We start from the raw sequence: 13,866 nt of genomic DNA on the forward strand, positions 1-13,866 counted from the left end.
AAAAATAAAATTAAAAAAAAAATCACATTGGTGGTTTCACAGAACTGCAAATGATTTGTTATTTATTTTAAAAATAATAAAGGTGTTATGGAGCCTGTATAATAGCTGGAAAAAATAATGGGACACTATCAAACCCCACATCATCAAAGAGAAACAATATTAGAATATTACATCCTGAAAAACATGAAAATAAATTGAATGTTACTATAACATGATGACAGATATTATTGTGCCTATCTCAGCTAGCTAGTGTTAGAATTAAAGCGAATATACCATAACGCTGAAAGAATAATACTTTTTAAAAATAAAATAAAAATTCTGAAAATTATTTAAATTTTTGAATTTATTACATTGGTATAAATTACAAATGCTCATGGGGTATGTGTTAAATCACTTTTATAGCAAGACCACTACACTTTTCCACTTTGCATTAATGAGTGGTGTAACAATAGAGTGGCATGGAAAATGCTGTAGTTCCAGCCCCCCCTCCCCATCTAATTTTATATCTGTTGGGAGAGGGAGGCCCATCAGTTAAATTTTGCAATGGGCCCTTTGCTCCTAGTTAAGTGCTGGCATGTACTAACTAATGTTTTGCAGAAACAGTGTAGAAGGTGGATAGACTAAGGGGGCCACATGTGAATAGCCCTGTATTATCCTGGCCTATTGGTCTGTGACTACTGGTTGTAAGGTTTCTTAAAAGAGATGTATGCCACCAAACCATATACCATTCTTACCAAAAATTGATGCCACAAACTTAGACATATGTCAAAAAGGTTTGTGTGACCTTTCTCAGCAATGCTACTTGTTTGAGTGGATGAGTGGAACAGCAGCAAAAAATCTGTTTTGCTGCTGTTCTGTGCTATAAAATACATGGAATTAGCTATTCATTTTATTCATTTAGTCTGTCTCAGTCCCAAAAATTGGGAAGGACTTACTGGCAGTAACAAACAGTATTTCACTGTTTTGTCCTATAGTGAGTTACTTTTTTGTAAACCAGTCATGTATCAATTTACTATGTAAAGGGAAGAAATATATTACAGACAGTATTTCTATATTGTTAATTCCTCATTACTGAAGAAAAAAAAAAAGAAAAAGATTATTATGGAATGATTTCTGATGAGGGCATTAAATTGAAAATGCTTAAAAAATGTAATTAATTTGGTACATAGTAATTTAACAAATGCATATAACAGAAGTGAAACTGCACCATAAAACAGGAAATTAATTAATCATGTACAGGATAAAGGAGAACAAACAATCTACATACATAGAGCAGGGATTCTTAAAATGTGTGATATGGCAACCCTCCAAAATGATAAATGAATTTGTTCAACCCCCCCACCTCCCATAAATAAAACTAATAATGAGTGGTATATTTATATATAAAAAATTCCATTTCAAACCTGAGGCAAAAATTTTCAACCAGAGTCTGAGAACCTGTAATATAGTGTACATTACTGTTATAAAGGTACATAATCCAGGACTCCTTTGATATTTTAGTATTTTGCATACACACCATATTTTATTTCAAAGAAAAAAAAAAAAAAAGAAGTAAAACTGGACATTAATTAAGGAAACAGTCAAGATATTTACGGAAATTACCAGTTCAGTTTTAGTGAAATATTCAAACTCAAAGAAAAACATGCATGGCATTAAATATTTCATTGTTTTATCCTGTAATAATTTACTTTTTTTGTAAACCAGCCATTTACAATTACTGTGTTGAAGTAGTTGCAAATGGAAGAAATAACATAGGAATGCAAATGTCATGGCAGTGATTAAATCTGAATATGTTTAATGGAAGATGGACTATAACTGGCATAGGGATGTAATGACTATTTTCCAGTATATCAAAAGGAAATGCTTGACTACTGCCTGAGTCAGCAAGGGTCATGCATCTTAGAATATTAACTGCATGATAGCAGATAGTGTCCTGTCACATTATCTGCTATCTCTTCGGGTTTATGGAAAGGCCTCAATTAGATAAAACAAGTGGGGTGGTGGAAATGTATAGTGACACTTTTGGTGTTGGTGATGGTGCAGGCATGATCTATCATAAACTTGATTAGGATCAAGTGCATGTCCTGTATTCCAAAAATGTTTAGCCAGAGGAGAATTTTGCACATCCCTCCCCCTCTTGAATAGAAATCTTATGCTCATCTATGTAGTTTCACAAATGTCTCTTAGTTTGGCTCATTGTATTCATGACAGTTTACACACTAAATCTGTTAATTTAGTTCTGTCATTAAGAGGGGTAGAATCACTCTGTAAAGAATCCTCAGGAATATACAAGTCACACACAAAGTTAATCAAATCATTACTAATTTGAGAATGATATCAAAATATTCTTTGAAAAATAATATTTTTCAAGGAATATTTTGATGTCATTCATTCCCAACCCAGAAAGCCTCTTTCATTCTATTTATATATATATATATATATATATATATATATATATATATATATATATATATATATATATATATATATATCTCCTATTTGCTCCACTTCCCATGCAAAAAGGCAATATCCAAGAACAAACATCATAATGGATTTTACAAATAAAATCCACTAGGATGTAAATGTAAAAAAAAATTAAACAGAGCATAAAAGGCAACTTCATCATAATGGTCTCCATTAATACAGGTAATCTTATTATTCTTTAAGACATAATGTTATATTTATTAATCTGACATTGCACAGTTAGAGATTTATCAGTTTTGAGATTTATCACAAAGCAGATTGATTTGATAAATTTTATTAAAATTTATATTGATTTATACTTCTCTTGCTTGGAATTAGGTTATGATAATATCCCATAACATAATTCCGTCCTTATCTTCAGAACTAAGAAGAGAAGACATTACAGTTCCAAACATTAAAGGAATAGGAGAAAGAATTAAAAAAATAGAAAAAAAAAAGTTCACTTCATATCCATCAATAAGAATAAAACACGAAAGACTGAATACATGTGTATATGGAAAAATACACAGCTGAAACAAAGGTAAAATTGGAAAAGAAGAATTTCTGAATATTAAAAATATATCAAAATTTTGTGGAAAATTAAATCTTAAATCACAGGACATGCTTGATTATATTTGCAGAAACCTTACAGTAATAATATATCTTTAAAATCATTGGCAATGAATTGTTATAGACAATAATATAGAATTGTCTATATAACTCAATGAAATTTATTTTACCGAACAATATCCCTATCTTTCCCATACTGTTTCTTTTTGATGACTTTTCCCAGTAAGGTATTTTTATTTAGGTCAAAGTTTTGGAAAAGTACAAATGGATAAAACTAAAACATAAGGTGGTCACAAAGGAATGCAGATAGTTTAAGCCAAAACATAAAGGAGATTCTAGAATTATCTGAGACTAATTATTGTAGATTTGGAATTCTTCCCTAAACCTCACCTCAAGTGAGGCAATTAAAAATAAGAAATGTGCTGCTAATTTTATCTGTAAAATTGACAAAAGGAAACAGTGAAGAGGAATCAACTATTGTATTCATCTATTTCATAGTAAAGATTGAAAAAAGTTCTTGTTTATACTCCAGCACGACCACAAAGCCAGTGGAGTTTACAATAAATCTTTGATACAAATGTTAATCGTATTTAGTAGTCACGGGCTTGAACCCTGATCCACTCAATGAGTGCATGCTACTGCACTCATGCTCCTGACCACTTGGCTACATCACGGCATTAACTTTTAGGAAATAAAGTTGCCTGACAGTAAACTGTTATATATATAAAAATTTTGAAATGTAGTCAACCTGTATTAAATGGAGACTGATGCGGTTAAAATTTCAATAAACATCTTAAAACAAATTCTCACACAGCATAACAGCTATTAGTTTCTTAAAATTAGTATTATCTTTTAATAATCTTTAGTAAATCTGTTTTAAATAATTACAGTTCTTTCATTATTTAAAGCAAATAATTAACATTATAAAATGTCAAAATATACAACTTCTATACAATAAAATAATTTGATAAATATAAAAATAATTTGATAAACAACAAAAACATTATCATTCAAATAAGTGTAATATGGAGAACAGTTATAATAGGAAAAGATCATAAGAGTATAATATGGAGGCTGCTTGCATTTGTGTCTGTATAAACTCATTTTTGATCATGAATTACATTTTAAACAAATATTTCAGATCACAGATTTCCATCTATACAACTTAACTGTGTTACTCAATAATATAGCAAAGCACCCACAAAAAATGCACTGCAGCTAATTTATTCTATAATAATTATATTAGTCAAACTTAAAGGGGAAATATAAATCTGCACTGCTTAATAGTTGCTGATAACAACAGCAGTAATTATTAATCATTATTAATAGTAGTTAGATAAAATTTCAGTGAAACAGAATGAAACAAAAGATCCCATTCCTGACTTTTACGTGCTATTCTTGGCTATACCATTTCACAAGTTGCCTTGGTACTTATTCCAAAAATGGAATATTTTTGCCTTTCTTAATAAGATTGCACTGTCCTTAGCTCTTTTTCAGTTCATTACTAGCAGGTTAGTGTGGATTATATCCATCCCATGCCTTCAATTAATGCAAAATTGTCATCCAGCAATTGTTTATAATACCTAATAGAAAACTTAGTATATTTAGAATATAAGATCTGATAATATTTTTATTAATCATTAAATAACTATTGAACTGGGAATAATAATAATAGTGTTGTTATATACTTTGATATCGAATTGGAACACAATACAAAAAGTGGGCTCTCATCACTTTTCTAACCTTATTCTACATGCAATATTTGAATTTCTCCTATTACGTTCCATTGTTGAAAATTACCTATAGCAAGCACTTCTTATAGAAGCATTATAAAAGCTAAAAAAAATAAATAAATTTTAATTACACAAGTGATTTGTTAATATATGCACACTACTACTGAATACTAGAATACTGATGTTTGAAAGTGATTTACACAAGTGACTGTAAAGCATATTCTTAAAATATTTTTTGAGTTTGTTCTATTTATGAAATACATGTTCTCCCTAACTATATGTTTTAGTATGCTCAATTTATTATTTGTGTTGTATTTTTAAAGCCTTGCACTACGTTTAAAAAGCAAACACATAAAAATTACATATAACATATTCAAGCCCATTGCAAATTCAAAAATTTAAGGAGAACTATACTTGGAAAGCATATTATTAATTATCATGTATATTTAAGCCACAGCCCATCCATTACTCCCATATATATATATATATATATATATATAAAAACTTGTACTGTAGGACTGTTTCAACCATGAGGGCTACATATTCAATGATGTCTCCAAAAGGCAAATCCATAAACTGAGCAGCTAAGGCAGCGGTACCCAAACTGTGCACCGCGACGCTGCAGCAAACTCACAGGGGTGCCGTGGGATATTTTAAATTTTCGAGGGAAACACAGCAATACTCAACATCTGTCAGACACCGCATGAACTACTATCTTGTTCACAGTTTCAACATTACTTATTAAGTTGTTTGGACCTAACTACTAAACGCAATTGTTAAGTATTTCTTTTGGCCTAGGGTGCCATGAAAAAAATCACCAAGACACTAAGGGCACTGTGAACCAAGAAAGTTTGGAAACCTCTGGATTAAGGGCCTGTGGAAAAAGGGGAGGGGGTAGGCTGTCATCTTGCAACGTATTTTTGTTTAAAAATATATAGAATTCTATGAATTTTAGCTATATTAATATATTTTATAGATATCGACCAATCACTGATCCTGCTAGTATGCCTTGAATAGAAATCTAGAGATGATATGATTGTCAAGTTTATGGTATAAATTAACTTAAAGCACCAAAAAACTCTGTTGGCAATAAAAGTTATGCAGTTGTGCTCACTGAGCAGTAGGAAATCTGGGAACAAATTTGGTCAATGGCAAAAGTGATACTGTGCATAAATAAAAGTGAAACATGCAAAGAAATCTTTTCCTTTTTCATCATGTATGCAGTGTCCTCCTTGGACTATTATCATAATTTGCCAACTGTTGAATTGGAATTTTTTATTGATAGGAATGGTCTTCCGCAGATTTTAAATTTGGGCACAAAATAAAAAATAACTTAAGAGAGTAATACCACACATCCAGTGGAAACAGTAACTAGATTTTAATAAGTAAGTTAAGATAAGATAATGAAAGTAGCTTTCAGGGTAACAAACTCCTTCTTCAACAAGTGAAAATAAATGCATGCTAATTACATTCGTTAATAGAATCCTTTCAGGCCTTGCAGTATCAATCTAATGTTTAGACATCGTAATAGCAAACAAGATTATGCTAACAAGATGATCCATAGGTGGATTTACCAGCCAATAAAACCACACAGAAAAGTCACTGACTGACAGGCACTTCCAGGCCAGTGAATGTACAGCCACAACTAAAATTCCCACAGGTGGGGCAACAGGGTCCTGAGCTGGATATCATCATTCTTCTCTTTCTTGGTGATTCCCTTTTATCTCTCTCTCTCTTTCTCTCTCTCTCTCTCTCTCTCGGAGTAGTTCAGAAATTTTTTTTTTTTGGCTGGTGCAGCATAAGCCTCAGGCTTCCTTGCACCATATGGCTAATAATATGATCAAATCAAAAACTGCAAGTAATCAGTGTAGCTATCTATAATTCACAAAACAGGATCCTGAAAACCACAAACTGGTGAATGGAGACCAAGAACTGCAAGTTTCTCATATGTATATAACTTTGCCCATACATAATAGATTAGATATCACCCACTCATAACAATATGTCATTGCTATGGATTAGTAATTGCTGTGAATTAGTATGCAAGTAAAATATAATTGAATATAATATTCAATTTTATTTTGCTTGCATAGTATTTTTGCTGAATACTCACAAGTATATTAGCTTTCATATATTACATAATCTATATATTTAATACAGAAGCCATTTTCTTTCCGACAGTCAGTGTGAATGATAATGATAGGCTTAACCGATCGGGCTCGAAGTGGTCTCAAATTGAAGATATTTCTTCCTAGGTGTGCAGAAATTGTTAAAATTTAAAAATTACAAATAGTTTTATTTTACGGAATGGGCCAGTTTTGTACTATAAATGAGAATAGTTCAACATTCACTTCATAGATGGGGCCACAGGAAGATGTTAACTGTTAAAAAAAAAACCACTTATCTAAGTTGATAAGGTATTTTTTTCTGATTAACAATTTGCACATTCATACAATCATGTCTTTTGTCAGTATGTAGCACACGCTTCTTGATTAGACTGGAGTTCGAGCCTGTCACCACCAAATATGGAGGATGCGGAAAGGTCATGGAATGACCACCGCATATCCCGGAGCAATATGGCCTTAGTTGCTAATGCTCCTAAAAAAAAAAAAAAAAAAAAGAAAAAGAAATGTCCTTTGTTCCGGGGGGGGGGGGGGGAAATAAATAAAATAATAATAAAACTCTGTTACCCATTGTGAAATGTTCGCGATGGGCACAGCTAGCTATAGCCATTGCATATGATAGGCCTTCAGTGGTCTCAAATTGAAGATATTTCTTCCTATGTGTGCAGAAACATGCGAAAATATAAAAATTCCGAATAGTTTTATTTTACAGAACGGGCCAATTTTATTGACTAGCACTGGCCACCTAAAAGAAAGAATAGTTTTATTTTACAGAAATTAGAAAGGATTCAATGTGTACTGGCCTACCTGCTCATGACCAAATACGGACTACATTTCTTTAGGACAGTTAGAGAAAAACTCTGCAACCAATTACGAAATTTTCACAAGGGTACTGCTAGTATTTAATAGAATATATCATTATATTGAATTAAAATGAAAAAGTGGAATACAGTGTAGAATTAATAGTAGTAGAATACTTTTTTTTTTGTTAGTTGGGGATGGCCATATTAAGATTCGGTCATTTGTAAAATGTATTGGCTCACAAAAAAAAAGAGAGAGAATTTGTGTGTAAGTCACGATTGGTTAGCAAAGAATGTCTTTGAAGAATAGTGAAAATCTAAGCACTTTAATCTGCATAGAGATATGTATATGTAGATTTAAAACTGTCTTTATATCTGTCTTAAGAATTATCTGAGTAAATTAAAATAGATAATTCTCAGATGATTTGTGGTACTTCTTTTAACGCTTCAGTGACTGCATTGCTGTCATTATTACATTGTTAACCCCACATACACACACAGTGTAAAGTTTAAGGAGAAATAACACAAATCACCTAATTATGTGTATTCCTTTAAGAAATTAAAGACAGATATGCAAGACTGAAGTGCTTAGATTTTTACTGTTGTTGTTATTTGGTTTTTAGGAGCATTAGCAACTAAGGCCATATTGCTCCGGGGATATGCGGCGGTCATTCCTTGACCTATCCGCATCCTCCATATTTGGTGGTCACAGGCTCGAACCCCGGTCTAATCAAGAAGCATGTGCAATGCACTGCTGCTCCTGCCCACCTGGCTACGGAGGCGCCGAGATTTTTACTATTTTCCATTTTGATTATCTGTGCACTGTGCCACTACAACTTAGGAATGTCTTATATATATATATATATATATATATATATATATATTATTATTATGTAATGTTTTTGTAATATCTATGTGGAGGGGGGGTATTATGTTATGTGAAATCAAGAATATAAATGTTACAAAACCATTACAAATAAATTCCACCACTGGTTATGAAATGCATCAGATATGAAACCAATGCTCTAAAAATATATTCCAGTATATCACATTTGTATTAATTATTGTTATCATACAATGCTTATCCTCATTAGAACTTACTCCATATTGTAAACTTTTACAATTAGTTTCCAACTGATTTTAACATTCCATTACTTGCACGCCCTCAGTTTAACAAATTGAACAAATCTACGAGATATATATATATATATTTTTTTTTTAATTATAAAAAAAATATTTTTAGCTTTTTTACTGAATTGAACACAATGATCTATTAATTATGATTAGCTAAACTTGTATTCTTAAAAATGCAATTTTTCAGAATCTTCAAGGTCACTCATCCTAGGATAAACACACAGATGCCCACATGGCATTTGACAGAAACACACCATGAACATCTGTATTTTTGTGAACTGTTGTGTTTAGCTGGAGAAACCAAAGCTCTACAACATAATTAGTTACTGAAAAGAATCTTAATATTAATAGTGGCAAATGATGCAAGACGACAAATTTATATGGCATCAGAAAAAAAAAAAAAAATCCCATTTTTACCTATCTATCCCCTCCAATAGTTTATCTAGTTTTTCCTTGAATTTATTCAAGCTATTTTTTTTCCACAACAATAGATGCACATTTATTCTGCAATCATCCTTCCTAAATTTCAATTTACCCTCATGTGTGTAGTCTGAGCTCACTCAATCCATTCAAAGGCTTAAACACCTCAATCATTCATCTCACAGATGCACAGTCTACAGGTACTTCAGTTCTGCAAACTGCAGAACTGAATTCTGCAAACTTTCTGGGTCTTGGTAAGAGTATCCCTTTGTTCCTGTCACTAATCTTGTTGCCCTTCTTTGTATCCATTCCAGCAACTCTACATCCTCCCTAAAATGAGGCCTCCAGACTTGTATGCAGTACTCAAGATGTGGCCTGACCATTGCTTATACAATGGGATAATCACCTCATTATCCCTGCTAATGAAATTCCTGTATATCATTGACAAATCCCATGAGCTGTCCTGGCAGCCTGTCTGCACTGCTCAGAGAACTTCATATCTGACTGCACAATTACCCCAGACCTCTTTAATTTTCCACTACCCTGAGTGTAATACCACACCACACAGTTGGTATGTTACTCTGGGGTTACTGCTACCAATATGCAGCACTTTGCATTTGTCAATGTTAAACTTCAATTGCCATTTTTCAGCCCATCTGCCTAATTTTTTTACATCTTATTGCATCAGCAGGACACCTTCATTACTGTCATTAACCACCCCTGCCAACTTTGTATCATCTTCAAATTTAGGTATTAAGCCTGATATGCCTTCACCAGCTATCATTAACAAATACAGAAAACAATAATGAGCACAGCACTGAACCCTGTGAAACTCCATTAATAACAATAATCCACATAGAGCAGTGCCCATTCTCTGTCTTCTCCCACTCAACCATCCCTCCATCCATAGAAGTACCTTGCCCTAGTTTGTACAGAAGTCTTTTGTGTGCAACAGTATCAAAAGCATTCCTGAAATCCAAGTATATGATATTGAAATTATATTTTGCATTCAGTTCATCATAGTATCCAATCAGATTGGTCAGACAAGGTTACCCCTTATTGAACTCATGCTATGACAAGTATAACTGCACTCCTGTCTAGATGGTCCTGCATTACTTCTTTAACCAGAGACTCCATTATTTTGCCTGGATCAGAAGTTAAGCTAACAATTCTGTAATTACTCATTAGCATTAATATTAGTAGCAGCATATGATGCAAGAAAGCAAGCTTATACAACATCAGCCAAAAAACAAAAACCTTCCCATTTCACCTATCCATTTGCTCCAAAAGTTTGTCCAGCTCTTCCTTGAATTTATTTAAACCACAAAGACAAATGGAAGTTTGTTCCAGCAATCAATCACCCACTGGCTAAAGGCAATTTCCACACGTATATTGTACAACTCCTTTTCCTCAATTTGAATTTATGCATCTGAGGGTGCATAATCTGAGCAAGAAGAAGAGTCTCATCAGAATTGAGCTTTCTCAAAAACCATTTATGGCCTCAATTAGAGCACCTTGCCAGTGCCTAGTCTCCAGATGCTGCAATTTGCAGAATTTAAGCCTTTCTTAGTAAGAGCACCACTTCGTTCCCCTCGCCAACCTTGTTGCCCTTCTCTGTACTCATTCTAACAGCTCTACATCTTTCCTAAAATGAGGCTTCCAGACCTGTGTGCAGTACTCAAGGTGTGGCTTGACTATTTTTCTACTCACCTATTTTTCCCTGCTAACAAAGTTCATTGACAAGACCCCATAAGCTGTTCTGGCAGCCTATCTGCATTGCTCAGAAAACTTCATATCTGACTGCAAAATTACCCCCCCCCCAAGTCTTTTTCATTCTCACTACCCTGAGTGTAGTACCACACAGTTGGTATGTTACACTGGGGTTACTGCTATCCATATGCAGTACTTTGCATTTGTCAATGTTAAACTTCAGTTGCCACCTCTCAAAAATGACAGCAATGACAGTAGTATACTGTCATTGCTGTCACTAACAATCCTGCCAACCTTTGTATCAGCTGGGGATAGGAAAAGCCATAGGCTTTTGCTGCACCAGCTAAAAATAAAAATCATAATAATTAAAAAAATATATATAATAATAAATAAACTACCTATTGTACTCCCTCCTTATGTAAATGTCTAATTGGGTGACCTTTCAATTGCCCCAAACTGTTAGTCTTATACTTGGGGCAACTGAAAGCCCCAAGTATAAGACTTATACCTCAACCACACATGGAGGTAGTTTATTGCAATAGTTAACTCATTGGCTAAAACAAAAGTTCCAGGATTCCAGTCTAAACCTCTTCCACTGTAACTTGAATTTATGGTCCCCAGTTCTGGAATCATTTATAACAGTGACAATTTTGCCTTTATTCATTTTACTTTCACCTCTCAGACCCTTATACACCTCAGTCACGCCTCCTCTAAGGTATCTAGTTTTCAAGCTCTGTAGCTCACATATTCAATCTTTCCTCATATCATATGTACACCTTTTTGTCAATCTCACCAGGTGTGTTTTGTGCTTTTGGATCCTTTGAAGACACCTGATGTCTTTTTTTTTTTTTTTTAGATGAGGTCTCTATACTTGTAAGCAGTATTCCAAGCTTGGTCTTACAATTGCCTTATACAGTGGGATTATGACACTTCATCTCTACAAGCAAATGTACAATAAATCTTCAATAGGACATCATGGGCCTTCCTTGTTGCCTGTCTACCCTGTTTGGAAAACTTCATATTTGACCATATCATAATTCCCAAATCCCTTTCTTCCTCTACTGTTTTTGTTCAACCTCACCAAATGTATAGGTTATTTTGGAGTTGCTATCCCCCAAGTATAAGACTTTGCATTTTGCTGCATTAAAACACAGCTCTCATTTTCTGACCATATCTGAAGTCTGTCTAAGTCATCTTGAAGAAGCTCTGCTTGATGTTGATCATTAACTACTCTACAGACTTTGACATAATTAGCAAATTCTGATATCACACCTTGTATGCCTTCTCAATGTCATTTTAGAAAATCAAAAACAATAATTGTCCTAGCACTGATTCTTGGGAAATCTCACTTCTATGTTAGCCCAATCTAAAGAATAATCATTAATCACAACCTCTGCTTCCTGCCCTGCATCTAAAGATTTTCCCTGCGATTTCAGCATGTTCTAGCTTATACAGTAACCTCTCATGTGGGACTGAGTCAAATGCCTTGGTGAAATCCAAGTAAACACTAGCAAAATTATTTCCTGTATTGAGTTAATCATTGGCTGTCAATATAGCTGACCAAGTTAGTGAAACATGATTTTACAGCATTTTCTATTGTATACTAACTGTATAACCAGTTAGAAATTATTGGTGGATAAGGGTACACAGGAGAATTTGATTTCATTTAAATATTTTTAAAAAATCAGAAAAATTTTAAAAAAGTGGCATCTGTCAGATGTTGTACTAGTAATGGAAGGTTAAATGGAATATTATTCAAGGTAATAATTTTGCTTTCTCTCGTTTATGGGAGAGAGAAAAAAAATTCAGAATGAATTCATTGTGTTTATGATGCTAAAAGTTCTTGGTTCCTATATTATTGCTAAAGCTGACATACTGGATTGCACGACATTACAGGTCAGTATGACATAATAAATATCATTTTAGTCGAATATGTACTCTGTATGCCAAAACAGTGTGCACAGTGGGAATCCGAAAATCCATAGCCTAGACCATTTCATCAAGTTTGCCCATTAAACTGCATAGACATACAGTTGCTTGTTTATAGAAATCTAGTGTAAAACTATAAAAACTTATCCTGAATATTAAATTTCAATTTTTAGGTTCAGCTGCTTCTATGTTCTAAATAAGTTGAGCTGGATGGTGCTATAATTTATTTCTGGCAAAAATTTGAATGAGCATAAGTAGGAGTATAAACAGATAATGGTATCACTAAAGGAGAATTTTTCATTGCTATAAATGGTAATGTAATTTTGATTTCTAAGTAACAGACTGCAGAATTCTGTTCTAAACTAACTTGATATGTTAATATCCCTAGACTAATTAAAAAATAAAGAACAAATCAATTTAATTTTTTTTAAACAAATAACTTGATAAATGTTGGAAATTAAAAGGAAGATGAATAAATAGAAAAAATTCAGGCCAATAATAACTTAAATGAACTATTACTGACATGTAATATAGGGCAATACCATGTAAAATACTTTTAAAGGTTACTAAGTTTCCTCTTAAAAAAATAACTCCTTAGAAACAGTTAAGTATATTGAAGTAAGTAGAGAAATACAAGTAAATTTTTAGGAATGGAAATAAAAGTTTATCTTAATAGGGGTTTGAACTTTGACTAGGCATTAATACTTTTATCATTCAGTTCAGTAATGGAAATTTGCTTTTTTATTAGAATAAAATAATGCTTATTTTATTTCAATATATTCTTATATGAAATTATGAATTTTCTATTAATCTATTATGAATCATATTTAAACTTCTGCTAAATATTCTAATATCAGAAGTTGGAAATGGCTCTATTACCTAAAGATTTCCTGTGCTCTACGAGAGCCCTAAAATCCATATACTGTAATTGTGAAACCAATGACTATCCACAAAATTTGATTATTTCAGAATAGCATTAATAGT

The 13,866-nt window shown here is 32.8% G+C and overlaps 1 protein-coding gene across 1 annotated transcript in view; it reads right to left on the bottom strand.

Annotated features, from left to right (window-relative positions):
- Nucleotides 1–238: 238 nt before the first annotated feature.
- Nucleotides 239–13,866, bottom strand: part of LOC150084175 (guanine nucleotide exchange factor DBS-like) — a 619,625-nt gene continuing 605,997 nt past the window's right edge. The window contains exons 28-29 of the mRNA XM_090376145.1: nt 10,137–10,159; nt 239–280 (exon numbers count right to left, since the gene is read on the bottom strand). Of these exons, the coding sequence (XP_090232271.1) occupies nt 239–280; nt 10,137–10,159 (65 nt within the window). The remainder of the gene's footprint in view (nt 281–10,136; nt 10,160–13,866) is intronic.

This window comes from Mastigoproctus giganteus, chromosome 6 (assembly GCF_048544385.1).
Source record: "Mastigoproctus giganteus isolate SK-2022 chromosome 6, ASM4854438v1, whole genome shotgun sequence".
Taxonomy (NCBI): domain Eukaryota; kingdom Metazoa; phylum Arthropoda; class Arachnida; order Uropygi; family Thelyphonidae; genus Mastigoproctus; species Mastigoproctus giganteus.